Source organism: Drosophila rhopaloa, unplaced genomic scaffold (genome assembly GCF_018152115.1).
Source record: "Drosophila rhopaloa isolate 14029-0021.01 unplaced genomic scaffold, ASM1815211v1 contig_203, whole genome shotgun sequence".
Classification (NCBI taxonomy): Eukaryota; Metazoa; Arthropoda; class Insecta; order Diptera; family Drosophilidae; genus Drosophila; species Drosophila rhopaloa.
The window spans coordinates 1,292,231-1,320,030 of NW_025335088.1; the positions used below are offsets into that span (position 1 = coordinate 1,292,231).

Genomic DNA, 27,800 nt, shown 5'->3' on the forward strand with positions numbered 1-27,800 from the left:
AATCGACAAAAAAAAAAGTTGTATTAACATTTTTAAAAATTTGCTGATTATACTTAACTGCATTGACAGCATTTGAGAGTTCATTAGAATCAGCTGGGTTTGTTGGGAAACAGGTAAAATTCCAAAAACTTATTTGCTGTAAAGGGTCCTAAAATAATTTTCTTAAGTACATGGCAATACTAGTTTGCTCTTATTGCTATACATAAATGACATTACTCAGACATTTTTATACCCTTGCAGAGGGTATATATATATATATAAATATATCATATAGCTCCAAAAAAAATCAAAAATCGATCTAGCCATGTCCGTCTGTCCGTTTCTTCTAACTAGTCCTTCAGTTTTTAATTAAATTAATATCGGTCAACAATATCAAATAGCTACCATAGCGTTTTTTTGTGAACATAAAACACTAATTATTAATGGGAAAGTAAAAAACATTTTATTCAAAGTATTGGCCACTGTTTGCTACACATTTTGACCACCTTTCTGGCAATTTGTGGATACCACGCCAATAAAATTATTCGCCTTTTAAAGCACACCAACCAGACACCCAACTTACGACCTCCTCGTAGGAATCAAAAGAATCGATGAAAACAAATGGTAGTCGAAAGGAGCCAAGTCTGGTGAATACGGCGGATGGGGTAGCAGCTCCCAGCCAAGTGTTTATATCCTGAACCAGTTTTGCTTTGTGTGCAGGTGCATTTTTATGCCCATTCTGGTCGGTAGCTATCAGTATTAACCAGGTTTCAATTTCACCAGGTTTTAGGAGCTCGTAGTACACCACACCTTTCTGGTCCCACCAAACACACAGCATTGTCTTCTTGCCGAATCGATCTGGTTTTGCAGTCGATTTTGATGGTTGTCTTGGATAAATCCATTTTTTATCGCCTGTAACAATCCGATGCAAAACCGATTTTCTTCCGTGTCTTTGAAGCCAAATTTCACAAGTGTTTTTTCGGTTTTTATACCCTTGCAGAGGGTATTATAATTTCAGTCAAAAGTTTGCAACGCAGTGAAGGAGACATTTCCGACCCTATAAAGTATATATATTCTTGATCAGCATCACCAGGAGAGTCGATCTAGCCATGTCCGTCTGTCCGTCCGTCTGTCCGTCCGTCCGTTTCTACGCAAACTAGTCCCTCAGTTTTGAAGCTATCTGCTTGAAACTTTCCCAAAAGTTGTCTTTCTATTGCAGGTAGTATATAAGTCGGAACGAGCCGTATCGGGCCACTATATCCTATAGCCGCCATATAACTGATTGATCGGAAATGCCATAACTTTGGTGTTTGTAAAGTTAGTAAGTTGGGATTATCTATGGGTTTAATTTTTCGCCAATCAATCCGACCTACCAAATTTCATAAAGATCGGCCGACTGTATCTTATAGCTGCCATATAACTGAACGATTGGAAATGCCATAACTTTGGTGTTTTTAAAGTTGGGAAGTTGGGTTTTTTTATGAATATTAAGAATGCATCATATAAATAATTTTGGAGAATATAATTTACAGAATATTCTGCAAGGATATATTAACTTCGGCTCCGCCCGAAGTTTGCTTTCCTTTCTTGTTCCATCTGTCTTTCATTCAATTCATGTGGCACCCATTTTCCACACTTTTCGATCTTTCCAATAGCTTTTAAACGGTCAGAAATTGTTTGTTGTGCAGCAATTAAGATTTCTGTCATTTGCTTTTGACTCAAAAGTGTCATCTCCATACAATACCATTTGCAATTTTGGTGGTCTTCCACGATCTTCATTTCTCACATCAAAATCATTATTTCAGAACCGTTGAATCATCATCTTTTGCATGTTGCTACTGATAGAGCATGATCACCATAAATGAAAACAAAAAATTAATGCTTTCTGCAAATCATCACTTTCTGGTACAAAATTCTAAATTTTTAACACGATGAAAAAATATGATGTTGTCTGTTCAATGACTAATCTGGTATATATATGGTATATATATATTCTTGATCAGCATCACCAAAAGAGTCGATTTAGCCTTGACAAACTAGTTCCTCAGCTTTAAAGCTAGCTTTAAACTTTCCCAAAAGTTGTCTTTCTATTAAAGGTATAGTATATAAGTCGGAACGACCTTTTTTATACCCTTGCAGAGGGTATTATAATTTCAGTCAAAAGTTTGCAACGCAGTGAAGGAGACATTTCCGACCCTATAAAGTATATATATTCTTGATCAGCATCACCAGGAGAGTCGGTCAAGCCAAGTCCGTCTGTCCGTCCGTCTGTCCGTCCGTCCGTTTCTACGCAAACTAGTCCCTCAGTTTTAAAGCTATCTGCTTGAAACTTTCCCAAAAGCTGTCTTTCTATTGCAGGTAGTATATAAGTCGGAACGAGCCGTTAGCAAGTTAGGAAGTTCTATGGGTTTTATTTTTGGCTAATCAGTCTGACTTACCAAATTTCATAAGGATCGGACGACTATATCCTATAGCTGCCATATAACTGATTGATCGGAAATGCTATAACTTTGGTGTTTGTAAAGTTAGGAAGTTGGGATTATCTATGGGTTTTATTTTTGGCCAATCAATCCGACCTGCCAAATTTCATAAGGATCGGCCGACTATATCCTATAGCTGCCATATAACTGTACGATTGGAAATGACATAACTTTGGTGTTTTTAAAGTTAGGAAGTTGGAATTTTTTATGAGTATTAAGAATGCATCATATAAATAATTTTGGAGAATATAATTTACAGAATATTCTGCAAGGGTATATCAACTTCGGCTCCGCCCGAAGTTAGCTTTCCTTTCTTGTTTATTTATCGAAATAATTTTTTGAGATATAGTAATTATTTACTAACAGGGTATACAAATCTCGACTTGTAGAAGTTTTCGTTCTCTCTTGCTTTTTCTTGTTTTTAAGCCGATTTAAGTTTATGGCGACCAATTGTTTTTAGAAATAAATTTCTTTAATCCAAAATATTTATTTTTGGATTTAAAAAAAATGTATTTCTATTGCGACCTTAAAAAATTTTTAATTCGTTTTATTTTGAGTGTATTGACAGATAGCATATGTAAGCATATGTATTAAAGATCGTTATGTAAAAATGTAATAAAATTACTAACAAATTTGCGTGGATTTACTGAAATTTATTTTTCAATAAAGTACGCTTGATTTCAATAAGATGGGTATTTGTTTTACAAGAATGTGGGAAAGGCAAGTTTGAAAAATTACAAGGGTGACAAAAAAATTGAAGTAGAACAAATGTTTCCCTTGAGAAATCATTTGCTACGTGCCTGGATTATTTCGTTGTACGTTTGAGAAGAGCTTGATAACATTTTAAAAAGCCTTCACGGCAGTTTTAATTGCACATTATTACTTGTATATCCGTTTGTTTATTGTTTGTTTATTTGCCTAGATAGGTGAAATAATTTTATGTACAATCTTGTTCCTTGTTTTCGCTATTTAATTGTTTATGACATGGTACGTAACGGATATAGTTATACCTTTTTAATTTTATACCAGAGGGTACAAAAACTTTGGTCGGAAGCTGGTTACGCAGTGAAGGAGGCGTTGCCGACCCTATAAATAAACTTATATATTTTAGCAACATTTTCTTGATTTAATAAATATTTCTTTTTTTTAGAAAAAACAAGAAAGGAAAGCTAACTTCGGGCGGAGCCGAAGTTGATATACCCTTGCAGAATACTCTGTAAATTATATTCTCCAAAATTATTCATATGATGCATTCTTAATACTCATAAAAAATACCAACTTCCTAACTTTAAAAACACCAAAGTTATGGCATTTCCAATCGTTCAGTTATATGGCAGCTATAGGATATAGTCGGCCGATCCTTATGAAATTTAATAGGTCGGACTGATTGGCTAAAAATAAAACCCATAGAAAATCCCAACTTCCTAACTTAACAAACACCAAAGTTATGGCATTTCCGATCAATCAGTTATATGGCGGCTATAGGATATAGTCGGCCGATCCTTATGAAATTTGGTAGGTCGGATTTATTGGTCAAATATATAACCCATACAAAATCCCAACTTCCTAACTTTTCCAACACCAAAGTTATGCCATTTCCGATCAATCAGTTATATGGCAGCTATAGGATATAGTCGGCCGATCCCGGCCGTTCCGACACATATACTGCGTGCAAAGGAAAGAAGGGTGTGTGAAAGTTTCAATTCGATATCTTTAAAACTGAGAGACTAGTTCGCGTAGAAACAGACAGACGGACAGACAGACGGACAGACGGACATGGCTATATCAACTCAGGAGGTGATCCTGATCAAGAATATATATACTTTATAGGGTCGGAGATGTCTCCTTCACTGCGTTGCACACTTTTGACCAAAATTATAATACCCTCTGCAAGGGTATAAAAATTGCGCGAACTCTCCTTACCCATAGAATAGAGTATGAATCTGAATAGAGGCATAGAGTATGAATCTATACAGATTCTTAACTTATGACTGTATAGAGATATGAGGTATAGGTAAAACTCCGGGGAAAAAAAAGAAAGTAAGATACATTTTATGCTAATGAAGTAAGTAGCGGCACAGAGTCAAGATTTGAGATTATAGGAGAAAGTCAATTATAGTCAGAACATAGTACTCTGAAAGGCTCATGCAAGTCATAGTAAGATTTAAAATGATTTAATATTAGGGGAATATAATTTCTAGTTTATCTACTTGGCACAGAGTTAAGCGGACCTTGAATAAGTTTATTAAAGAAGACAGTACCAAGCATTGTTCTAAGCAGTAAAGCAAAAGTATAAAGTTTTTTTGTGCTGATGCGACCAATATGTATTTCGTATTGGGGTCACCAGACGGGAGACCCATTCTCCAGAATCGGACGGGCTAGCGAAATAAATAAAGTCTTAGATACATACGGATCATCGAATTCTTTTAACCACCTTTTAATAAATACAAGCACTTCTTCGGTTTGGCCCGATAAAAAGTTATCAGCTTGCACTTAGAGCCGTTTAAATTTAGTAAAATATCGCAGTACCTGATTTGAAAGTTATCTAAATCGGATTGTATGTCTAAATGGGAGCAAAAATATTCGTATACTGCATGCATAATTTAACATAACCTGCTTGTAAAAATACCGCAGGTAACACGCAGAATTTCAGAAAGAGAATTTCCAAAAAGGACCATTTGTATCCTGGCACTAAGATAACTTAAGATCCATATAAGGAGATCAATTTGGAAACCCTAACAGGTCAAGTGTCCGAACAAAAAGTAAGTGATTTACAGAGTTAGTGTAAATGACTTATGTTTGAGAACTACATTTGAAGCCCTTTAACACAAATGAAGTGCGCTCCAAAAGGTTATTGGTTGTGGATCTATGTTTAATAAATCCGTATTGACACGAAGATATAGAGTAATATGAGATTAAAAATTTGTTCAGAAAGCTTAAGGTTAGTCGACAAATTAGTTATACCTCCATAGTTACTGGCCTCTAACTTGTTACACGTTCAGGATTTGATAAAAAACACAAGTCAAGTAAGTAGGCGACCAAGTGAATTTCGAACATGGTTTACTTAAGATAACGAAATATTAGGCCATCAATAAAATCATGTTGTTCTATAGGTAGTAATGCATTCGATCTATGCTCCGTGAACCACCTAACTTCAGGTACATACATATATTAAAATATCCTCGGACTACCTAATTGATCTCTTTAGGAAAGCTTATTTGCAACAGACTTCATAAGGGAAAATTAATTTAAATAATCAGAAAGTTCAGACAACGGCGGAATATATGAGCAAGTATGTATATTGAGTTACCAGGAAGCGATAACTTTAGGCAAATTAATTCAATAGAATTGAATTCCTAAAATAATAACTCCTTTGACGTGAGGTTTGAATCACTCAAATTAAGACTCCACCTCCTCGTCTAGAGAGACGGTATATTGTGTGCTTACCTGGAAAAACTTCGAAGGATAGGATCTCCTTATTTAACCTGGTTTCTGGGAACACGATAATATGAGATGCAAAGGAAAGACTATCAGAATACAATTTAGTTTGCTTGGCAGGCCTCTTCCATTCTGATAGGACAGCAGGAGGTTAGAAGTTAGTTTTTGAAGATGACGACGACTTTTTATACCCGTTACTCGTAGAGTAAAAGGGTATATTGTATTCGTGCAAAAGTATGTAACAGCTAGAAAGAAGCGTTTCTGACCCTATAAAGTATATATATTCTTGATCAGGGTCACTAGCCGAGTCGATATAGCCATGTCCGTCTGTCCGTCTGTCTGTCCGTCTGTCTGTCCGTCCGTATGAACGCTGAGATCTCGGAAACTATAAAAGCTAGAAGATTGGCATTTTGCATGCAGATTCTAGGAGCTCCTACGCAGCGCAAGTTTGTTTCAAAAAGGTGCCACGCCCCCTTTAATCGCTTATATACGATTTTAAAAATTTAAATATTTCGGAAAAGTAAAAATGCAGTTTTATTGTGTTTATCAATACCTTTCGAAATGTAGAAGAAATTTTTCAAATCGGACCATTCGTTAAACAGTTATGCGTGATCAAAGTTTCTATCTCCATCTCTCTCGCACTCCCTTTACCTGAGTAACGGGTATCTGATAGTCGGGGCACCCGACTATAGCGTTCTCTCTTGTTTTATCTTAACTTCGAACTCTTTTACATTCATATTATCCGGCCAAAAGTCGCCAGAGCATATGGCTTCAAAAAGCTCGTGTGGGACAGTTATCTTAAGGGGACCCCCCATTCTCGGTTTCAAAAAATCGATATTTTTTTTATTTAATTCGAACCTATAACTATTCAAGAATGTTCCTCTAAAATTTCAAGTGGAAATTACAAAAACTGTTAAGATATAGCCGATTTATTTTGGAAGTCTCAGGCGACGGCGATAGCTTCTCAAATCTTTAAGCGCGTTTTTCTCGAAACAGTATTTTTACGACTGGCGTAGGAGATTACTCAAAAACTATTAATCTAACTATTAATAACTATTATCTATGCATATATAGCTATAGCATGAACTAGGATAAATCAAATCGGTAAAGATCTTCTTTACTTTTTACCTTGATTTGTGGCTGAAAAGAAGGCGAGGTTCAAAAAAAATGAAAATGCATTTTCGAGAGTTCATCAGAATTAAGAGTGCTACGGTCGTACTGTCAATCAGCTGGGTTTGTTGACAAGCGTTAAAATTCAAAAAATCTTATTTGAGGAAAAAATTCTTTTAAAGATAGTCTGTCGCACAAAGAAATTAAAAAACAATACAACTTAAATTAAACAGTTGATTTTTTTATTTACTGATATTTATTTGCTAAAAGTTCATAGCTTCAATTAGTTCTAACAGACGATTTTCTTAATTTTTATTGTGTTTTTTCGTACAATTTTGACCTAAGAAACACTTTTTCTGTCAAGAGGCACCCCAAAGGATTAACACCCTCACAAGAAAATTTTGTATTCTTTTCGCTAGGGTTCACCCAAAGTTCATTTCAGCACTCTGGCAATGCTATGAAATTTTCTGGTATTTTTTCGTCGATCTGAGTACCGAGGTGAAAAAAAGGCCTGACGAAAAGTGAACGCCAGCTGTTTCTAGCTCTCTCTCATGACTGGTGGACAGTTTCCGTCTGCGATTTAACAATGTCCGTCCGTCAAACTAGTCCCTCCCTAAAAGTTGTGTTTCTATTGCAGGTAGTATATAAGTCGGAACGAGCCGAGTTATTAATCACAATCTACCTAATGCTTTTCTTACCTAATTTAATCGCATATTGAAGATTGTGCCATTTGCCACACGGGTCAGTAATCTCGCAGCGTTTCTGCAGTTAATTCGGGGAGCAGCACCTAAGAAATCCTACATTAAAGGTTTGACTGGCCAGGCACGCCTTTGTAATAGGGTGCTACCCAACGGTGAGGCACTTGAGCGAATGGCAAAAGAGTTCGCTAAATTAGAGTGCACTATTACGAGCGACCGCAAGGATCCTAAGCGAAGGGTACTGCACGCCAGCACCACCCAGAGGGATCAGGATCGGCTTAAGGATCAGTCCAGAAGTTGCCCAATATGCGAGGAGCAACACACAATCAAGGATTGCAACGACTTCAACCAAGCTACCGCAATTGTACGGATTGAATTTGCAAGAAAGCATCAAATTGTTTCTCGTGCCTGGAGAGCGGACGTTGCACTTCGAGTTTCTTTTGCAGAATCCGGACATGTAGATTCTGCAAAAGAAACGCGAAGTGCAAAGTCTACGAACGTGACTCTGTACTGGAAAAATACGCGCGTTAGATGAAGGTACCTCCATAACCCTGATCGAAGAGGAGCTCAATCGAAGCCTAAAATTGAAGGGCGAGAGTCGGGAGCTCAACATTCAATGGTTCGGTGGTAAGTCAGCAAAGGAGAATGCAAAGATGGTCAGCCTCCAGATTAGTGGAGTGGGCAGACCAAATATGATCTAAAATGGTCAGCTAATATTTCCAAATAGAGAATGTCGGAGTAAAGCCGGCGCCACCAGTCGCAGTTAGTGGCGATGAGCGGGGTCTGGGAATCTTCGACGAGACGACCAAGCTGTATTGCTATGGAAGAATGCTAAGATGAGCCAAACAGACAGCTACAACACGGCACTCAAGAGCCTTGTCATCATCGAAAAGAAGATGAAGCGGGAAGACCCGTCCAGTCTTCGATGCCGCAGATAAGGCTGGCAATACATCTCTGAATTCTGCTCCACTCAAAGACCCACAACAGTTCAAGGCTCTGCCAGAAGTGCTCTTCCATCTAACTGACCCAGATGGAGAATACGGAGAATTTAAGTGTGACCTGCCATTCAAATAACTTGAGATCCATCTAAGAAGATCAACTGGAAAACCCAACAGGTCAAGTTTTTTAACAAGAAGTATGTGATTTACAGAGTCAAATGCTTTACTAAAGTCAGTGTAAGTGACGTGTGTTTGAAAACTACTATTGAAGTCCTTTAACACAAATGTAGTGAGCTCGAGAAGGTTTGTGATTGTGGATCTACGTTTAATAAATCCGTGTTGACACGGAGAAATGATTGATCTATAAAGGTGCTGCAGATGATGATTTTTTCAAAAAGCTTAGGAATAGCTGACAACTTAGAAATACCTTAGACTTGGATATGGTGTAAGAATAAGACTGTGATAAATAATCTAAAGTAGAGTATGTCGTTTAAAAAAATTGGGCAAATAAGTCGGAGATTGCCTGATCTGTGGTTGCCGACATGTTTTCGAACGACAGCGAGGAAGGATATGAATTAGATTTACGCTTGGTGTTAACGTAGTTAAAAAACCGTTTCGGGTCCTGAGAGAACTGGACCTCACAACGGTTTAAGTAACTATTATAACACTGAGCATTCAGCACGGTAAATCTTGACCGATCAGTTAAATATCTAGTTAAAAAAGATTGAGAACCGGTATTTTTATATTTCCTAAAAAGTCTGGACTTTACATTTCCTAAGTGTGTCAACTCTTTGCCAAACAAAGTTAATTTATTGGAAATTGACGGATAGTACCACGGAACACAGGAATTGCAAAATGAGTTTATAGTGTAAAAAATATTAACTGCATCGGCCATATTATTGCCTAAGTAAAGATCAGACCAATTAAAGCCAGAAATACAATTATTTAGCCTCAGAAAGTCTGCCTTGCGAAAACAATGTATTCGTTTGGTTGATTTTTCTGATTTTTCTTCTATAACTCTACTCGTGTCAAATGTAAGTTCAATTGTAGGGTGATATGGATCTTCCGGTTGCGTGAGTGGTCAAATAGTAATACAGTGATTAAAATTTAAATGCACAAAAAACTATGTTAATTGTATGATGCAAAATTCTTATTAGAACATTTTAAAGACTAGTACTCAGAAAGACGAAATCCGTTCGTCAGATATTTTTGGACCTAACTTTCCAAAGTGTCTTCGTTTTATTGCAGGTAGATTATAAGTTGAAACCATCGGACAATTAATTGAAGAAAAAATTATAGCATATTTTTCGAGAACTGTTTTTTTTACTATTTCAATAAAAAAGTTGTAATTTTTTATTATGCCTGTAACAGGGGAAATTTAATAACGTCGATTTCTAAGGGTGTTCCAAATAGTCCATGTCCGTGTTAATTTGTATACGAGTTTACAGCGTAGTATTCGCGCTTACTCAAAAACGACGCCGAAAGTATTTGTCGGGACGGCTGCAAGATCCTCATTTGGTCAACAAAATACCCTGAAGGGCTTCTCATACGCCGATGCCTTTCGAACAGGAACGGAAAGCCCACTACAGTCTAATCTGGGAAACGTTCAGCAAGTTTTAGGACCGTCACAAAGCACACTGGATACTAAAAAAAAAAAAAAAAAAACGAGCTAAGCAGTCCATATAATTAATGGCAAATCTAGGAATAACCAGTGTGGAACGTCAATGGCGTTTCCAGGTACAAACTTGAAATAACCAAGTTCCTGAATGAAAATCATATCGAAAAAAAAAATACAGCTTCCAAATAAGAGGGTACACTTTCTACCGCATAGATCATCCAGACGTTAAGGCTCGCGGTGGCTAATTATTTACAGGCCACGTCTATCAAAGCCACGTCTTTTCCAAATCCGCTGTCTACTGCCCGCCTCGCTTTACATTTCCTGAAGGAAAATTCATGGAGTTTTACAACTTACTTGGAGATCGCTTCATAGCTGCAGGAGACTATAATGCCAAGCATACGCACTGGGGATCACGACTTGTGACTCCCAAAGGAAGGTAATTATATAATACAAAAAGAAAACTGAGCAACAAATTGAACTATATTTCCCCTGGTAGCCCCACATACTGGTCAGTAGACCCCAGAAAAGTCACAGACTTAATAGATTTTGCGGTGACAGAAAACATTCCACGCAACATAATATGAACCAAAGCGCTTTCGGACCTCTCATCAGACCATTCGCCAGTGCTAATAACTCTTCTTCAAGTCCCAGAAACTACAGATCACCCCCAAAGGCTGACGTCGAACGAAACTAACTGGTTAAAATATAAAGAGTAGATTCACCCATTAAACTAACCCCACAGCTCAACATCGAAGCGGACATCGAGTGCTCTACCGATTCTCTTAAAGATGTACTCGTGCCAGCAGCCACTATTTCAACACCACAAAACTAATCTGCAAATTGAACAGCTTGTACTGGAAAAGAGGCGTTGGCTTACCAACAGCCATCTTCAAAACAACGTCTTAAGGAAGCAGCTCGCACACTAAACCGAACCCTGAAGAAATACGCTGAAAATGCACATTTACAGGACATTGAAAAACTTTCGCCAACCAGTACAAAACATCCTCAGTGGAGGGCTCAAATCTGAGCTATTAAAATAAATGAACAAAAATGTAAGCACATAACGTTTACTGTCAACAGGCAAACATGCCCTCCACTATCATTGAATAGTACGCCGATTCCCTAAGTCAACGAAGTAACGTAACTCGGCGTACACCTCGACAGACGACATCAAATGCAGGAAACTACATATACAACTAAAAGCTAGCAACTTTCACAGGATCTAAAAAATGCAATAGGCAAACAAAAATCATCTCGCAAGAGACTTGGATTGGATTCCAGCAGAATCCGCCTACAACGCAACTTCCAACCCAGCAATATTATTCTGCGCCCCATAACTCAGTACTAGTCATATGACTATTAGTTAGGTTACTACTATAAGATTTGATACACCTATTCTTAGTATCCGAAAGGAGAAAATTAAAAAAAAAACAAGAAAGGAAAGCTAACTTCGGACGGAGCCGAAGTTGATATACCCTTGCAGAATATTCTGTAAATTATATTCTTCAAAATTATTCATATGATGTATTCTTAATACTCATAAAATGTCCCAACTTCCTAACTTTAAAAACACCAAAGTTATGTCATTTCCAATCGTTCAGTAATATGGCAGCTATAGGATATAGTCGGCCGATCCTTATGAAATTTGGTAGGTCGGATTGATTGGCCAAATATAAAACCTGTAGAAAGTCTTAACTTTCTAACTTTACAAACACCAAAGTTATGGCATTTCCAATCGTTCAGTTATATGGCAGCTATAGGATATAGTCGGCCGATCCTTATGAAATTTGGTAGGTCGGATTAATTGGCCAAACATAAAACTTATAGAAAATCCCAACTTCCTAACTTTAAAAACACCAACGTTATGGCTTTTCCGATCGTTCAGTTATATGGCAGCTATATGATATAGTCGCCCGATCCGGCTCGTTCCGACTTATATACTACCTGTAATAGAAAGACAACTTTTGGGAAAGTTTCAAGCAGATAGCTTTAAAACTGAGGGACTAGTTTGCGTAGAAACGGACGGACGGACGGACAGACGGACGGACAGACGGACAGACGGACATGGCTATATCAACTCAGGAGGTGATCCTGATCAAGAATATATATACTTTATAGGGTCGGAAATGTCTCCTTCACTGCGTTGCAAACTTTTGACTGAAATTATAATACCCTCTGCAAGGGTATAAAAATAGTAAAGCAAAATTGTCTTCTCCAAGTTCCATTACAAACTTTTTCTAATTTTGTTGGGCTTTAGCATTTATTACACATGTGCTCACATAATTAATTCAGTCGAGAGCTACTACACACTTTTACCAAAGTCAGGATAACATTATATTTTATTTATACGGATTCTCACTTTTTTATTAATATAACATATTAACAATACAATAAAGCTGAATTCAAATCAAAAACATTTTTAATTTATTGAAAATTTTATCAAGTGTCAATATAAGTGTAATATAATAACGAAATAACTCAATAAGCCATTACTGAGATCCAATGCGTTTCACCTTTACCATCAATCCCAATTAGGTTAAGCTTGGAATCATTGCTCGAAATATTTATATTCCAAAACCTACGTAATTCGAAACCACTGTAAAGCAGCTTGGGGGGAGGTCACTACGTCTTCGTTCGGGAGCTATAATTTCCGGGTTAAACGCTCTGAATCTAATCGTAACCTCCATAACAGGTAGAATTACCTATCCTGGTTTTAAAGAAATCACGGTCATGAGAAACCAGAAGGGCCTACTGAACGCCTACCGTCAGCAGGCAACATACAATTGTAAATTCGTAGTCTTATAAACCGCAATGTCCATATGAAACTTGCGAACCACATTGCATTAAATATGTCATCTTCTCAGAGAAATCATCACTCCCCAGGAGTGAATACTGTAATGAAATTATAATATATAAAAACATTCCTCACGATAAAGAAAAAAATACTCACTACGGTTGAGGAAAATATCAGTCGAGGGTGATAGAATGATCAATGAAAAAATGTTACGTGATTAATTGCTTTATCAAAAAGTTTTAAGAATCCTGTTACATACGAGTAAAACATCCGCCTACTTCTTTTGAAGACGTTAGAACGGCCTCTCGGATTGTACCAATATCCCTGGTCGCAATTACTCAGTAAAATGTTCACCCTTGTTATAACTTTTACTTATTTAGTTATTTAGGCCATTAAATAAACTATATTTCTCGAAATCCAATCTCGTGTTTATTTACTCTCTTCGATAGCTTTTTGGTTATGTGTTTATGTTTTCATATCGATACAATCGATATGATATTTAAAGCGCCCTCTGACTTGGCGGGTAATTTTGAATTTGAAACATTTATCTTCAACACTTTCCCTTGTGAGAATTCAAAAATAACAAACTTGAAAATTTTATGACTCTATATAAAGCAAAAATAAATGGTGTTTTTCTCCTTCAGAAGAGTCCAATCTTGTTGCAAAGAATCCGGAGACGAGTATTGAGGATCGGCTTCGTCATCATATCTGCGAGTTGTTCCTCAGTCGGGATTTGTTCGATCCCAAATTCTCCCTCAGCAATTCTTTCCCTGATGAAGAAATGCTTGTTGGCTATGTGCTTGGTCCTGCGATGGAATTCGGGGTTTTGGACCAGCCTCATGGCAGCAGTATTATCGACCTGGAGAATCGGGGCTCGGTCCAATCTGTCGATTTCCAGAAACAATCTTTTAAGCCAAATTATTTCTTTTGCAGCTTTATTGGCTGCTACGATCTCAGCCTCTGTAGTAGAAATGGCCACCATGGCCTGCCTTTGACTTTTCCATGAAATGGCTCCTGAGGCAAACATGATGATGATCCCTGATGTAGATCTCCCAGTCTTCGTGCAGCCACCAAAGTCAGCATCGCTGTAGCATTCGAGGATTCCCTTCTTCTGTTTCCGATAGACTATCCCAACGTTGATTGTTCCGGAAATGTAACGGAAAACCCTCTTTACTTGTGCAATGTTTTCTTTTGTAGGATTTTCAAGCGTTCTTGAAAGAAATCCGATGCTGAAAGCCAAGTCTGGCCTAGTTCCAAGCATGAGGTACATGAGAGCTCCGATGGCTTGGCGATAAGGGAACGCAGTCGTCTCTGATTCTTTCCCTGCTGTCGTAATTTCTAAATTCTTGAGAAGTGGGGTTGAAACAGCTTTGCAATCCGAGAATCTGAATCGCTCCAAAATCCTTGTGGCATATCCTTGTTGACTAATTTTTAGTCCATTTTCTTGTTTCTTGATTTCGAGTCCCAAGAAGCACTCAGCCTTGTTTGAGACAATTTTGAACTCTGAATTTAACTCGTCCAAAAATTCTTCCAAATCTTGCGTATCTGTTGCTGCGGCGAGTCCGTCATCTACGTAAACAACGAGTAGAATCTTTTTGCCATTTCTTTCCCTGATGTAGAGACATGGATCTGCCTCGCTGAGCTTGAAATTGTGTTTCCGCAGGAAACCTCCGAAGCGTTCTTGCCAACATCTCGGCCCTTGCTTAAGCCCGTAGAGACTCTTCTTCAATCTGCAAACAAGCCCCTGTCCTTGCTCGTATCCCTCAGGTTGTTGCATGTAAATTTCCTTGTCGTCCAATTCACCGTATAGAAAAGCTGTCGAGACGTCAAACTGGAACAAAAACATATCATTTTTGGCTGCAACGCTCAACACTGAGCGGATTGTTTCCATTCTTGCGACAGAGCTAAAAGTTTGGTCGTAATTAATCCCTCGTCTCTGGGCGAATCCTTTGATGACCAAGCGAGCTTTGTATTTATCGATACTTCCGTCGGGGTGGGTTTTGATTCGATAGACCCACTTGCACGGAAGTGCTTTCGATCCTCTGGGGAGTCTTGTCAAGTTCCAAGTTTCATTCTGATGTAAGGAATCAATTTCCCTGTCCATTGCCTTTTTCCACTCGACGTTGCTGTTGATGGCTTCATGGAAGGAATCTGGATTCTCCAGCACAAAATTCTCGGCTGCTGCTACGTAGTCATCCAGATGCTCCGGTCTCTTCAACTTCGAACGATCCCTCAACAGCATTGATTGCATTTTTCTCTTGTTGTTTTCTTCGTCAAAGCTTGTTTCTACTCCAGTTTCGTAATTGTCTTCGCTTCCTGTTTCGGCTGTGTCTTCGTTCTCCCTCTTGTGCAAATTCGCGTCTTCTTCTTCCTTGTCTTCTACGACGTCCTTGGATCCAAAATCTTGGAAAGGTAGGTTGACGCCTGGTTCACAGTTGCTGAATTTCTCTTGAAATTTTACATCCCTCGACACGACTACTTTGTGCTTCTCTGGTAAGTAAATACGATACCTCTCATCGCCGTCGTAACCCACCAGGTACCCCTTTTCAGCTTTTTCGGCCATCTTCTTCCTTTTTTGGCATGGAATGTGTACATAGCACGTCGATCCTACGATTCGAAAATGTTTGATTCTTGGTTTCTTGCCCAGCCAAAGTTGGTAAGGGCTCAGACCCTTCAACGAAGATTTGCCCGTCCTATTGAGAACGTAGACTGCTGTGCTAACCAACTCGGCCCAAATTGCTTCTGGAAATTTTATTTCTGGATTAGAATACTTGAAAGTTCTCGCCATTTCGACTATTGTTCGATTCTCTCTCTCGACACCACCGTTTTGTTCTGGAGTATACGGAGCGGTGAGTCGAAAAGTTATACCAGCTTCCTGAAGAGTTTCTCTCACTCCTGCACAGTCGAATTCTCCTCCATTGTCGCTCAGGAATTCTCGAATTGTGTGCCCTTGTTGCTTGGCGTGAGAAACCATGTGTCGCAGCACGTCCTTGACCTCTGATTTCTGCTTGACGATGTACCCATATCGAAACCTAGTGAAATGATCCTTAAAAACTACCAGATACCTCTTCTTCTTGAAAGAATCCTCAAATGGGCCGCAAACATCGCCTGACATCAGTTCCCCTGGCTTCATCGCTGGTTTCCTCGTTCCAAATGGCAATCGATGCGTCTTTCCAAGGATGCAAGGCTCGCAAAAGCTACTCTCGAGCTTGACTTGAATGCCCATTTCTCTTTTGAGCAAGTCCTTGATGTGGTTCTTGTCCTGATGTCCCCACCTCTCGTGGTAGAGTTGGAGAATTGAAGTTCCTGAAGTTGCGACGTTGACATCGACGTTTCGTTCTGGAAGTATGGGCTCGATCGCTGCTCTGTAGAGTGTTCCTCCAACTTCTCTGGCTCCAACGAGGACAATCTTGTCGTTTATTTTGAGGGTGCACTCGGTTGCTGACGACTCGAAACGACTACTTGGATTATTGTCTTGGGCAGCCAAAACTGAAAACAGGTTCTTCGTTATATTGGGAACAAACCATACATTTTTCAAAGAAAGAAAAAGAATTTTTTCATTGACAATCGTTTTGACTTTGATTGTGCCCTGGCCCAAAGCTGACAAGGTTTCATTTCCAGCTGCTCTGATCCAACTCGGATTCTCAAACTTCTCAAAATGCTCGAAATACTTCGCAGTCTTCACAACGTGTTTTGTTGCACCGTTGTCTATCCACCAGTCAACCTCTGAGTTTGCCTCTGCTGCAAACACGCCATTGTGGACTGAGACGAGAGTTAACGTTGGTTCTGCACAATTTCCTTGTTCAGCATTCTGGTAGTTCGGCTTCGGACGTCCATCCTTTTTCCATTTTATGCAGTTCTTGATCCAGTGCCCCTTTTTCTTGCAGTAGCGGCAGGTATCGAATCTCCGACCAGATGCTCCTGAATCCTGGCGATGCTCCTTTTTTGCTGTGGTAGAAAAAGCCTCCTGGCTTTCCTTTTCGTCATTTTCTTTTGTTCTAAAATTTCTCTCAAACATGACAATTTGATTAGTTAATTCGTCAAAAGTCTTTTCTTCTTCTTTTGTCAAGAGCATCCAACTTTGACGGAACGTTTCAAAGGCTTTCGGCAAAATATGTAGCGTTTTACAAACAAGTATCAAATCTGGCAGCTCAGTTTCATTTTTAGCCTTCAAAGCTTGATTTAAATCGTTCCATAGACTACGCAATTTTGCTATGTGGGTTGATACATCGTTACCTGGATTCCAAGAGAAAGCGAAAAACTCGTTGCATATCCTGAATACCTGGTCCTTCGCTGTTGCTTCAAACTGATTTTTCAGGGCTTCCCACGTATCGTGTGCTGTCTCCTTGTCCATGATCTTCTGGTACACCGAGTCCGTGACCGCAGTGGTAATCATGGATTTTGCATAGCTGTTGGCCTTACGAAAAAAGTCGCTCTTCTCCTTGTGCTTCTTTTCATCTGCTGTTGAGGCACCTTCTGGCAATGGATCCGGTTTGACGATCTTTCCGTCCAACGCGTCGAGAGCACCGTCGTGATAATCTATCAGGCCCCTAATTTTTCTTTTCCAAATCGGCCAATCGGTCACGCCTGAGAGCTTTGTGACGTGCTTCGCCAAATCCATCGTAATCGAGCAAAATTTACTTTTTTCTTTTACTTTAAACTGAACAAAACGTTCCTGGGCCCATAACCTGTTATAACTTTTACTTATTTAGTTATTTAGGCCATTAAATAAACTATATTTCTCGAAATCCAATCTCGTGTTTATTTACTCTCTTCGATAGCTTTTTGGTTATGTGTTTATGTTTTCATATCGATACAATCGATATGATATTTAAAGCGCCCTCTGACTTGGCGGGTAATTTTGAATTTGAAACATTTATCTTCAACAACCCTAGCTCCCTTCTTGGATATCGAAGGTGCTTTTAAAAAAACAGTCTTTAAAACCTATATTACTAAAAACAATGAAACTATGTCGCTTTTGCGCTGCATTTTGCCGTCGTTTCTATGGCAGCTATATGATATTGTTGTCCGATTTTGAAAAATTGTTTCGATTTTTCTCTGGGAATAATAATATGAATAATTTTGGAGAATATAATTTACAGAATATTCTGCAAGGGTATATCAACTTCGGCTCATTTCTTGTTTATTCTTATTATTAAATGGCCTAATATTTTCTAGAAACGTAGTATACAAATATATCAACAAAACAAGACTAAGATATATAGCGTTCATTAATTAGATACAGAAGATACAGGCCTTTGAAGTTAGAGTATTGAACTAGTGTTACGGTTTTGCTCGTCAGTGTATATGCTATAGATGTACGATTCTAATTAAATTGAAACCGTATTTCCATAGCATTTAAATATTACCAAATCCCAAATAACAAAAAAAAAATTAAAAACAACAAAGTTATACTCTTTAAATTTTTTTCCGAATATTCCTATGGGAGCTATATGATATAGACGACCGATCCGGCTCGTTCTGACTTATATAATACCTGCTATAAAAGGGCAACTTTTGAGATCGACTCTTCTGATGATGCTCGCCAAATAAATTTCTGTTGCACCTTCTGTCAATTTTATTAAGTTAGAATTGTGACAAACCCATACAAAACTTTAACTAAAAATGTATTAAAAATAAAATCAACGAATCAAAGAGTTAATAACACTTAGAACCAATTTATTTAAGTCGTATTAATTTCTGACATTGAATTAAATTGCTGATATGCAAAAATGTACTATATAACTTTCTCTCACATATTTAAGGTGCGTGGGATTCCTTCAGCCTTTGTCAAGATCTCAGAATGGGCAAATTAAAATTTAGTTTTTGTTCGGCAGGTAAAAAAAAGAGCTTGCCTAAGTTTCAAACACTCATTTCATCGAGTGCATTGGTTATTAAAGGGTACCTCACACGGATGTGCGCTTATCCATCTAATCTTACCTAACTTAGGATTGGCTACTTGGAATCAAACCTATAAGTTTCAACTGAAAAATGTTAAGGAAAAATATACTATAAAATACTATAAATTAACAATTTTGTTTTTTAAAACCGTTAAAAACATAAAAGACTTTTGAAATTAGAGAATCAACTACGACTACTAAAATAGGCTTACACTCTTTTTGTTTGAAAGGACACATGCAAATGAAATTTTGTCACTGGAAATGTTCAAGCTTAAACAAATAGCTAAATGATGCTTTGGATTTTATTTATTTCGGTTATATATTTTTTAATATTAGTAATTGATGGTATTTTAGTTCTAGAAATAATTAAATTTTAAATTTTTAGGTTAGCTCAGTTCTGCTATACGGAGTGCCGATTGTCTCTTTGTTCATCGAAGGCCAGGAGCGACTCTGCTTGGCGCAAATCTCAAATACTTTGCTGAAGCAATTCAGTTATAACGAAATACATAACAGGAGGGTTGCGCTCGGCATCACTTGTGTGCAATGTACTCCTGTACAATTGGAGATATTAAGAAGAGCTGGTGCTATGCCCGTGAGTTCGCGAAGATGTGGAATGATAACTCGAAGAGAAGCGGAGCGACTGTGTAAGAGTTTCCTGGGCGATAACACACCTCCGCGATTACCTGACGATTTTGCATTTAATGTCCAGCACAAATGTGCCTGGGGCTGCCGCGGATCGTTCTTGCCTTCCCGCTACAACTCATCCAGAGCTAAATGCATTAAGTGTTCATATTGCGGAATGTTTTTCTCGCCAAATAAATTCATATTTCATTCACATCGTATAACGACTAATGACAGGTATGTGCAGCCCGATGCGGCGAACTTCAATTCATGGCGTCGGCACATGACGCTTGGTGGAAATGGTTATGATGAGAAAATTATTCACGCCTGGGAAGATGTTAAAGCAATGTTCAATGGTGGCACCAGAAAACGACTTGTTAGCAGCAGCATCAGTAGTCGAAACCAAGGCTCTCCAACGTCATCGGCGACCTTGAGCACTGGAGTTGGCGGTAGTTCCTGCAGTTCCCCGACGAATTTCGAAAGAGAACCCAAAGAAGGCGACGGGGAATCCTCTCCGCTCCCACAACGACAACTTGATGGCCAGTACAACTACAGTACCGTTGCAGCAGCGGCCGCTGTGGTTGGAGTAACGGCAGTTGCAGCCGCAACTGTTGGTGTACCGTTCAACTTGCATGGCTCCACCGTCCTGTCACCTTTGCATTCGCTTCGCAGCGAACGGGACCTTTCCATAATGCCGATTTCCAGAAATTTTGTAGTGGACTACATGTGGCAGCAAAAGGATCAACATTATCAGCAACAGTTTTCGAAAAAACTCAGTAGCGGTGATCCAAGTCTTGACTGTGAGTCCTGCCCAAGGTCATGGGTTATACCCGACACAAGTGGTCCGTTGGCGACTGGAAATTCAATTCGTATTTCGGACAATACATCGTTCAATATTAAAAACGAGCCCCATGCATCTATTTGTGGCATTATTAAAAACCGCAAGCTCTCAGGCGTTGCGAACAGCGGGATAAGCCTCTCTGATTACAACATTCCTTCGATCCTTAACTGCTCTGCTTTTAAACCTGTCGTCGCTTCGACGGCAATTGTGTCAACGTCCCTATACACGCGATCCAGTGATTCAAAAAGAACCGAATATATCCACCCACAATCTACAAGAACCACAACGGTTTTAACCCAAAATACTATTTCAGCCTCTTCGCAACAGATAGTAGGTCATGGAGCCTTTTCGCCAATTTTCGAAAAAGTACAATCCAATAATGAAAGTAAGTTGCATAATTACGTTAGCTCAATTTGAATTACAAAAACCTTTTTCAGAAAAGTCAATTACATCTGTTTTATCAAACAGTGTATCCAGAAATTTGGATGATAACGACGACGACGACGAAGTGGTGGATATCGAGACAACAGAGGATGAGGGTAAATTCATAATTCAACACATTAACGCACCTCGAACACCAGCCGATATCGTGTCCGAAGGCGAAAGTACCAGCCTTTCTCAGTCTACAAGTACAAATATTGATGTAGAAGCAGATGTCGAAGTAGATGTTATTACAACAGACGCAGAAGATCAACTAGAGTTAAATTCCAGTCGATCCTCAATTGAAAACACAAGTCATTCCCTATCAATTTTTCAAACAGAAAAATTTAAAATGTCAACTTCACCTCCAAATTCAAAACCGATGTTATGCGATAATGAAAAAAAAAATTCAGAGGTAAGAAAACTACATTTCCAAGAAAAGAAAAATTTAATTGTGGAAAATGGATACTTCTTTGATAGTTTTTTTTTTTTTTTTTTATCCAACGCACCTTTTATATATATAGTTTAGCGGCTAGAAATAACAGACTAATTGGATTTTGTACCACCAGCGTTGTAATGCAGAGCTTGTAGGTTAAACCACCTATCGGTGTCTAAAAATGTTTTTCATAAATAATTTTATTTGTGCTTGAATTATAGAAATTTAAAGTAATTTTCAGTTTCCTTACATTTTTAATTTTTAAAACCAACTTTATAAAGAATCATTAACGAAATGATATAGCTTGCCTAGTCTTTCACTTCGAAGCTATCTGCACGAACGGACCAGATCAGAGGACTATGTCATACACATAGGTACAATAGAAACAATTGGACAAATAACATGAACAAACATATTGCATACATTTTAATTTTATTATAATTTCGCTTTCAATTTTAAAAAAATTACTTTGACAAGCCGATGTTTATATACCCTTGCAGTTATTACAAATCGACTACATTTTGATTTCTATGCCTATATTACAAAAAATAATGGAGCTATAACGATTTTCCGCTGCATTTTGCAATCGTTTCTTGCAGAGGGTATTATAATTTTGGTCAAAGGCGACGCAGTGAAGGAGACATCTCCGATCCTATAAAGTACATATATATTTGATCACATATATTCTTGATCAGCATTTTTGAGAGTCCATCAGTTTTGAACGTGCTACGGTCGTACAGTCAATCAGCTGGGCTTGTTAACAGCAGTTAAAATAGAAAAATCTTATATGCGGGAAAGAGACTTTAAAAGATATTCTCAACTGCTTTAGCAAGAGATGTCTTCCGCTATACAAAGAAATTAGAAAACAATATAATTTAAATTTAAAAGTAGCTTTTTATTTAAATTACTGATTATTATTTTGTAATTTAGAGATGATAGGTTCTTTCAGAAAATTTTGTTGTGTTTTTCCGGTTATTTTAAACCTAAGAAACAATCTTCTCTGACAACCGAAACGCAAAAGATTAAATTTTGTAATCTTTTCACTAGGGCCTGACGAACGTTCACCCAAAGTTCATTTCAGCAGACTAGCAACGCTATGCAATTTTCTGGTATTTTTCGTCGATCTGAGTACCAGGGTGAAAAAAGAGCCTGACGAAAAGCGTTCGCCATCTGTTTGCCTCTCGCTCTCTCCCATAGCTGACGAACAGATTTTGTCGATCTTGAGTATTAGGCTTTAGTCTTTCCGAAGTTTGATCTCTTTTATGTTTTGTAATTTATCCTTCTTTAATAAAGCCAAAACAAAGTTTCGTCAAAAACATTGGTCCGATAAATAAAACTTCTTGTTATTGTGGGACCCTGATGCATTTTTAGTTGGATTTTAAGCAAGCCCTTCAGAGAACCGTTACAAATATCTGTCAAATTTCACAAAGGTTAGCTTATTATATATGTATATGTATATACCGACTCATCGATCATGGTATATATAATATATATACAAAGCATAAAAAGTGTGACGAATATCCCGCATAAATTGAACTGTAATTAAAGGGACAAGTTTAAATAATAAAAAAATTTAGTTTTTTAACAATATGCTCTTTGTTCACAGATAAAGTTTAAGATATTTTATAACTAACTATTTTTATTTTTAAAATATGTTTCGTTTCAGGACGTAAAAGGATTTAATGGAAATTTAAAAATCATATCTCGTCGAAAAAACGAAAAAATTCAGGAACGAACTTGTTTAAAAAAAACCGTTTCAAAATTTGCTAACGAGAAAGCACTTTCCAAGTCATTAGCTGCTAAAGAAGTATCACCCAGCTTGCAAGTACAGCAGCGTGTTGCCTTTCCAGTATTTTTTAAATCACACCTGCACTCTTTTCGACCGCAACAATCTCGACAGGCTACTTTCAGCCCTAATACTCTGGCGGAGTCCAATAAATGGAGTTACCCAGTTGGTAACATTGGACCATTATGCTGTTACGAAACATCCGCAAATGAAAATTGTCTAGACCTTAAGTAATTTTTAATAATATAGAAAATCATAAATAAGTATAACAATCTTAGCTACTTTTTGAATGAATTATTCATTCATTTATCAGTCCGTCTTATTCCAAACAAAACATTTTTCATTTCCCAAAAAAAGTTTAAATATTCACGTGCATGACTCCTATATTTTGTAAACCCTTGCAGAGGGTATTATAATTTCAGTCAAAAGTTTATATAAAATATATATTCTTGATCAGCATCACCAGGAGAGCCGATCTAGCTATGTCCGTCTGTCCGTCCGTCTGTCCGTCCGTCTCTCCGTCCGTCCGTTTCTACGTTTTAGAGCTATCTCCTTAAAACTTACCCAAATGTTGTCTTTCTATTGCAGATAGTACATAAGTCGGAACGACTATAGTCGGGCGACTATATCATATAGCTGCAATAGGAACAATCAGAAAAAAATTTTTAAAAAGTATAACTTTGTTGTTTTAAATTTTGTTTTTGTTCTTTGGGATTTGTAATATTTAAATACGATGGAATTACGGTTTAAATTTAATTTAAAATCGGACATCAATATATAATATAAAGCTCCCATAGAAAATTCAAAAAATGAAAAATAATAAAAATGAAAATAATGTTATTGAGCTATTTTTCTATTTATCAAAATATTCCTTTGAGGTATAGTAGTTATTAACTATATAAATTAAGTTTTGTCAAAATCGGACAACAATAACATATAGCTGCCATAGAAACAATGGCAAAATGCAGCGTGAAATCGTGAAATAACTCCAAGGGTATATAAACTTCGGCTTGCCGAAGTTTTCTTCCTTTCTTGTTTATATCGAATTCTGGTCAGTCGCTTAATTTTGTTTTAAATTTGTTTTTATGCGTATGTTTTTCAAGGTTTAAATTTGTATGGTCCTTCTTGAATTTGAGTGGCACTACCCAAATCGTGGAGTCCAACTGTCCAAAAAAGTTTTGATTCTGGAATAAATTGTCGTCTTAAGTTGTAAGCTAGTGCTACTATTAGAATTAATCATATTTGTCCGAAATTTAAGGTGTCGATACATTTTTATTTGCAAATAAGCCAGACGTGTAAGCGCAGTAGAAACATTCACACTAATGCTCATTATGAAGAACGGATCATAAAAAATGTATTTATATTACTTCAGAAGATTATAACTTCTTTGTTATTTTTTTAGGTGCCTGAAAAAATAATTTCAAATAATTTTTAAAGCTCAAAAATAACAATAACAATAACAATAAAAAAATGGCTTTTGAAAATGTGTAATTTTGGTTTAATTTAATAACATTAAGGGTAAGCAATAAAAAAAATATATATTTCTTTATTGTTATATTATATATTTTTATTCCGCCAATATTCTATGGTCCCAACTTTTTTATTCCCTTGTAGATTTCAGTCCGTCCGTCCGTCTGTCCGTCCGTCCGTTTCTACGTAAAATAGTCCCTCAGTTTTAAAGCTATCTGCCCATGAGTTGTCTTTCTATTGAATGAAATATATAAGTTGGAATTATATCATATAGCTCCCATAGGAATAATCGGAAATAAAAATGTTAAAATGTATAACTTTGTTGAAAATTATTATAATTTCAGTTTGACCCTATAAAGTATGTATATTCAGTATTATATCAACATCACCAGGAGAGTCGATCTAGCCATGTCCGTCCGTCCGTTTCTACGTAAAATAGTCCCTCAGTTTTAAAGCTATATGCTTCAAACTTTTCCAAAAGTTGTCTTTCCAAAAAAAAACAATTTTTAATTTTTATTTGGCTATTGATCTATTTATCAAAATATTCCTTATTCCTGAAATATAGTAATTTTGTACTATATCAGAATAACTTTTTAAGTTTTGTCAAAATCGGACAGCTTCGACTTGCCGAAGCTAGTTTCCTTTCTTATTTTTTTATATATTAAGTTTGGCATTTTTCTTTGTAAGATTTTTAATATTATTTAACTCCTGTTTATTTTGTTGTTTCGTGTTCTTTCTAGTAGATTTTCAATAGCGATCACTCTTTTACAGGAGGGCATTATATAACTTTTGTTCACTGCACTTTCTGTGTATTGTTGTAAAGGTTATGTACATATGTATGTTCTGTAGCGATCACTCAGCGAAAGAGGGCTACGAATTGAACATTTATTTTCACGGTTACTGATTATTACTCGCGTTTTTAATTCCATTTGGTGCGATGGCGTTTCCAAAATATTTTACACGATTATTAGAGATTCGCAATTAAATCCTTTAACGATCACTAATTTTCAGCACATCCTATCGACCTCGCCAATTGTATGTTTGGTTCTAGGATTAGGCAATTACCGTTAGACTCTTTTTGCGTCAATTTTTTGTATTCTTCCTTCTATTTATATTGCACAGTTGAAATTAAAATGGGAAACGTGGGAAACTTAAAATTTATCGAGTCAATTATGGTTCAAGGTTACTTTATCAATACTTTGAAAAACAATTTCAAGCAATGCGCTGAAAAATTGATTGTGGGTTCTAGCAAAACAACGCCCTGAAGCATACAGCACAGAATAAAAAGGGTTGAGTCCTGTAGAGCATTTGTGGGATATACACGAGTGACAGATCCAAAAGCACACTATAACATAAAAAAAAACTCAAGGATGTAATTGTGCAGCAATTGGTCAATTGGGCAGTTCGAGTTGACCCTTCCGAGTGAATAGACGAAAAAGTATTGAGTGTTGAGTAAAATCATTGCGACTCGCTGCGCTGTGTACTAAAAAACCCTTATTAATAAAGGCCGGGGAACCTGACCCTATATTTCCTAAACAGAAGTGGGATCACCACCCCTGCAAGGCAGAAACTCAAAATAGAGTAATTGAAATTGGCGCCTGGCACGCGTGCAGTTTCTGGAGTGCTACCAACGTTTGATCCCGAAAGCCTAGTACTCAGATCGACGAAAACTGTACGCCAGTCATGAGAGAGAGCGAGAGGCAAACAGCTGGCGTTCACTTTTCGTCAGGCCTTTTTTTCAACTCGGTACTCAGATCGACGAAAAAAATACCAGAAAATTTCATAGCGTTGCCAGTCTGCTGAAATGAACTTTGGGTGAACCCTAGCGAAAAGAATATTAAATAAAATTTAATCTTTTGGCATGCGCTTCTCACTGAACATTTTATAAAATGGAGGGAAAAAATAAAAAAAACAGCAAAGGTCGATTGCAGGAGTTTACATGTTAGGACAAAATAACACTATACCTCTTGTCAGAGCCAAATGTTTCTTAGGTCAAAAATGTGCGAAAAAACACAATAAAAGTGCAGCTATGAACTTTAAATTAGCAAATAATTATCAGTAAATTAAAAAAAAACAATTGTTAAATTTAAATTGTATTGTTGTTTTAATTTCTTTGTACAGCGGCAGACTTGTCTTGCCAAGGTATTTGATAATATCTTTTAAAGGCTCTTTCCCGCAAATACGATATTTGAATTTTAACTGCTTGTCAACAAACCCAGCTGATTGACACGCTTAATTCTGATGAAGTCTCGAAATGTTGGTCACACTGGAAAGATTAAAGTTTTTACGCTAGCGAACTCGTTTGTCGATCTGAATACTAGGCTGAAACTGCTAACGCCGACGCAGCAGCATGATGCAAAACTACTAACATGATTCTGTGTGAACATCTGCAAGAAGGTGCATCCTTGGTGATGACGCCCAGCAAATCGCTTCTCGGAAGCGCATCGCAGTGGCTATCTCAAATTTGTTTTCCTGGAATGAGATGGGTGCAATTCAAGGAATTATTCATGGAGCGCTACGAAGGCAACGAGACGCTGGCTGCAGTGTTGCTAAACATGCTAAAGGGACGCCCAAATTCCCATGAATGTCTTTCTGTGTACTCCGGTTGGTTACATCTCTATTGACCAAGTGGAAAGCAATGACACACGAAGCTTGCCCAAGCTTGGCGCAGTCAACGATTCTCAGCGATAATGAGCGACTGACTCACACGAGAAGTGCCAAATTTTACAAGGGTCACGAAGTTACAAAAAGCTTATCAGTTTAAGAGTTCGCCGCTCAGCTATATGGAAAGCTGGAGCGCACTCTAAGCTAAGCTTGTATTACATCTTGATTGCTTACATTTTTTTTATCTATAACTTAATGTTTACATTCAACTTATATTTCCACCAGGTGTGAGCTTGGCGTTGCCGACCCCTCGCAGCAACCGATGCTTGGCGGCCTTGACGGCTGCCTCCCACAGTCCTCCGAAGTGTGGTGACCTCGGAGGTATGATCCGCGTACCCTCCGACAGACGAACCTTTTGAAAACAGATAAAAACTGTCAGTAGATAGATCGACAACGAGTTCAAGGTGAACAGCCTTTGACGAAAAACAAACAAAGACGGTCGCTTAAGTCTTGATATGGGTTTTTCCACGAATCTTAAGCGAAACATTAAACGGACCGCAGAAGTCTACTCCACAAACCAAAAAAGGGCGAACTTTCCTGACCCGATCTGCGGGCAAGTTACCCATTATCTGACCCAGTAGCACAGGCTTGTAACGAAAACAGTGGA

At 37.6% G+C, this 27,800-nt stretch overlaps 1 protein-coding gene across 2 annotated transcripts in view; it reads left to right on the forward strand.

Moving 5' to 3' along the window:
• LOC108041550 overlaps positions 1 to 23,527 on the forward strand; it is a 63,223-nt gene extending 39,696 nt beyond the window's left edge. For both annotated transcript variants that reach the window (XM_044460666.1, XM_044460667.1), the window contains exons 3-5: positions 19,341 to 20,802; positions 20,855 to 21,252; positions 22,940 to 23,527. In XM_044460666.1, the coding sequence (XP_044316601.1) occupies positions 19,341 to 20,802; positions 20,855 to 21,252; positions 22,940 to 23,293 (2,214 nt within the window). In that variant the 3' untranslated portion in view covers positions 23,294 to 23,527. The remainder of the gene's footprint in view (positions 1 to 19,340; positions 20,803 to 20,854; positions 21,253 to 22,939) is intronic.
• Positions 23,528 to 27,800: the final 4,273 nt, after the last annotated feature.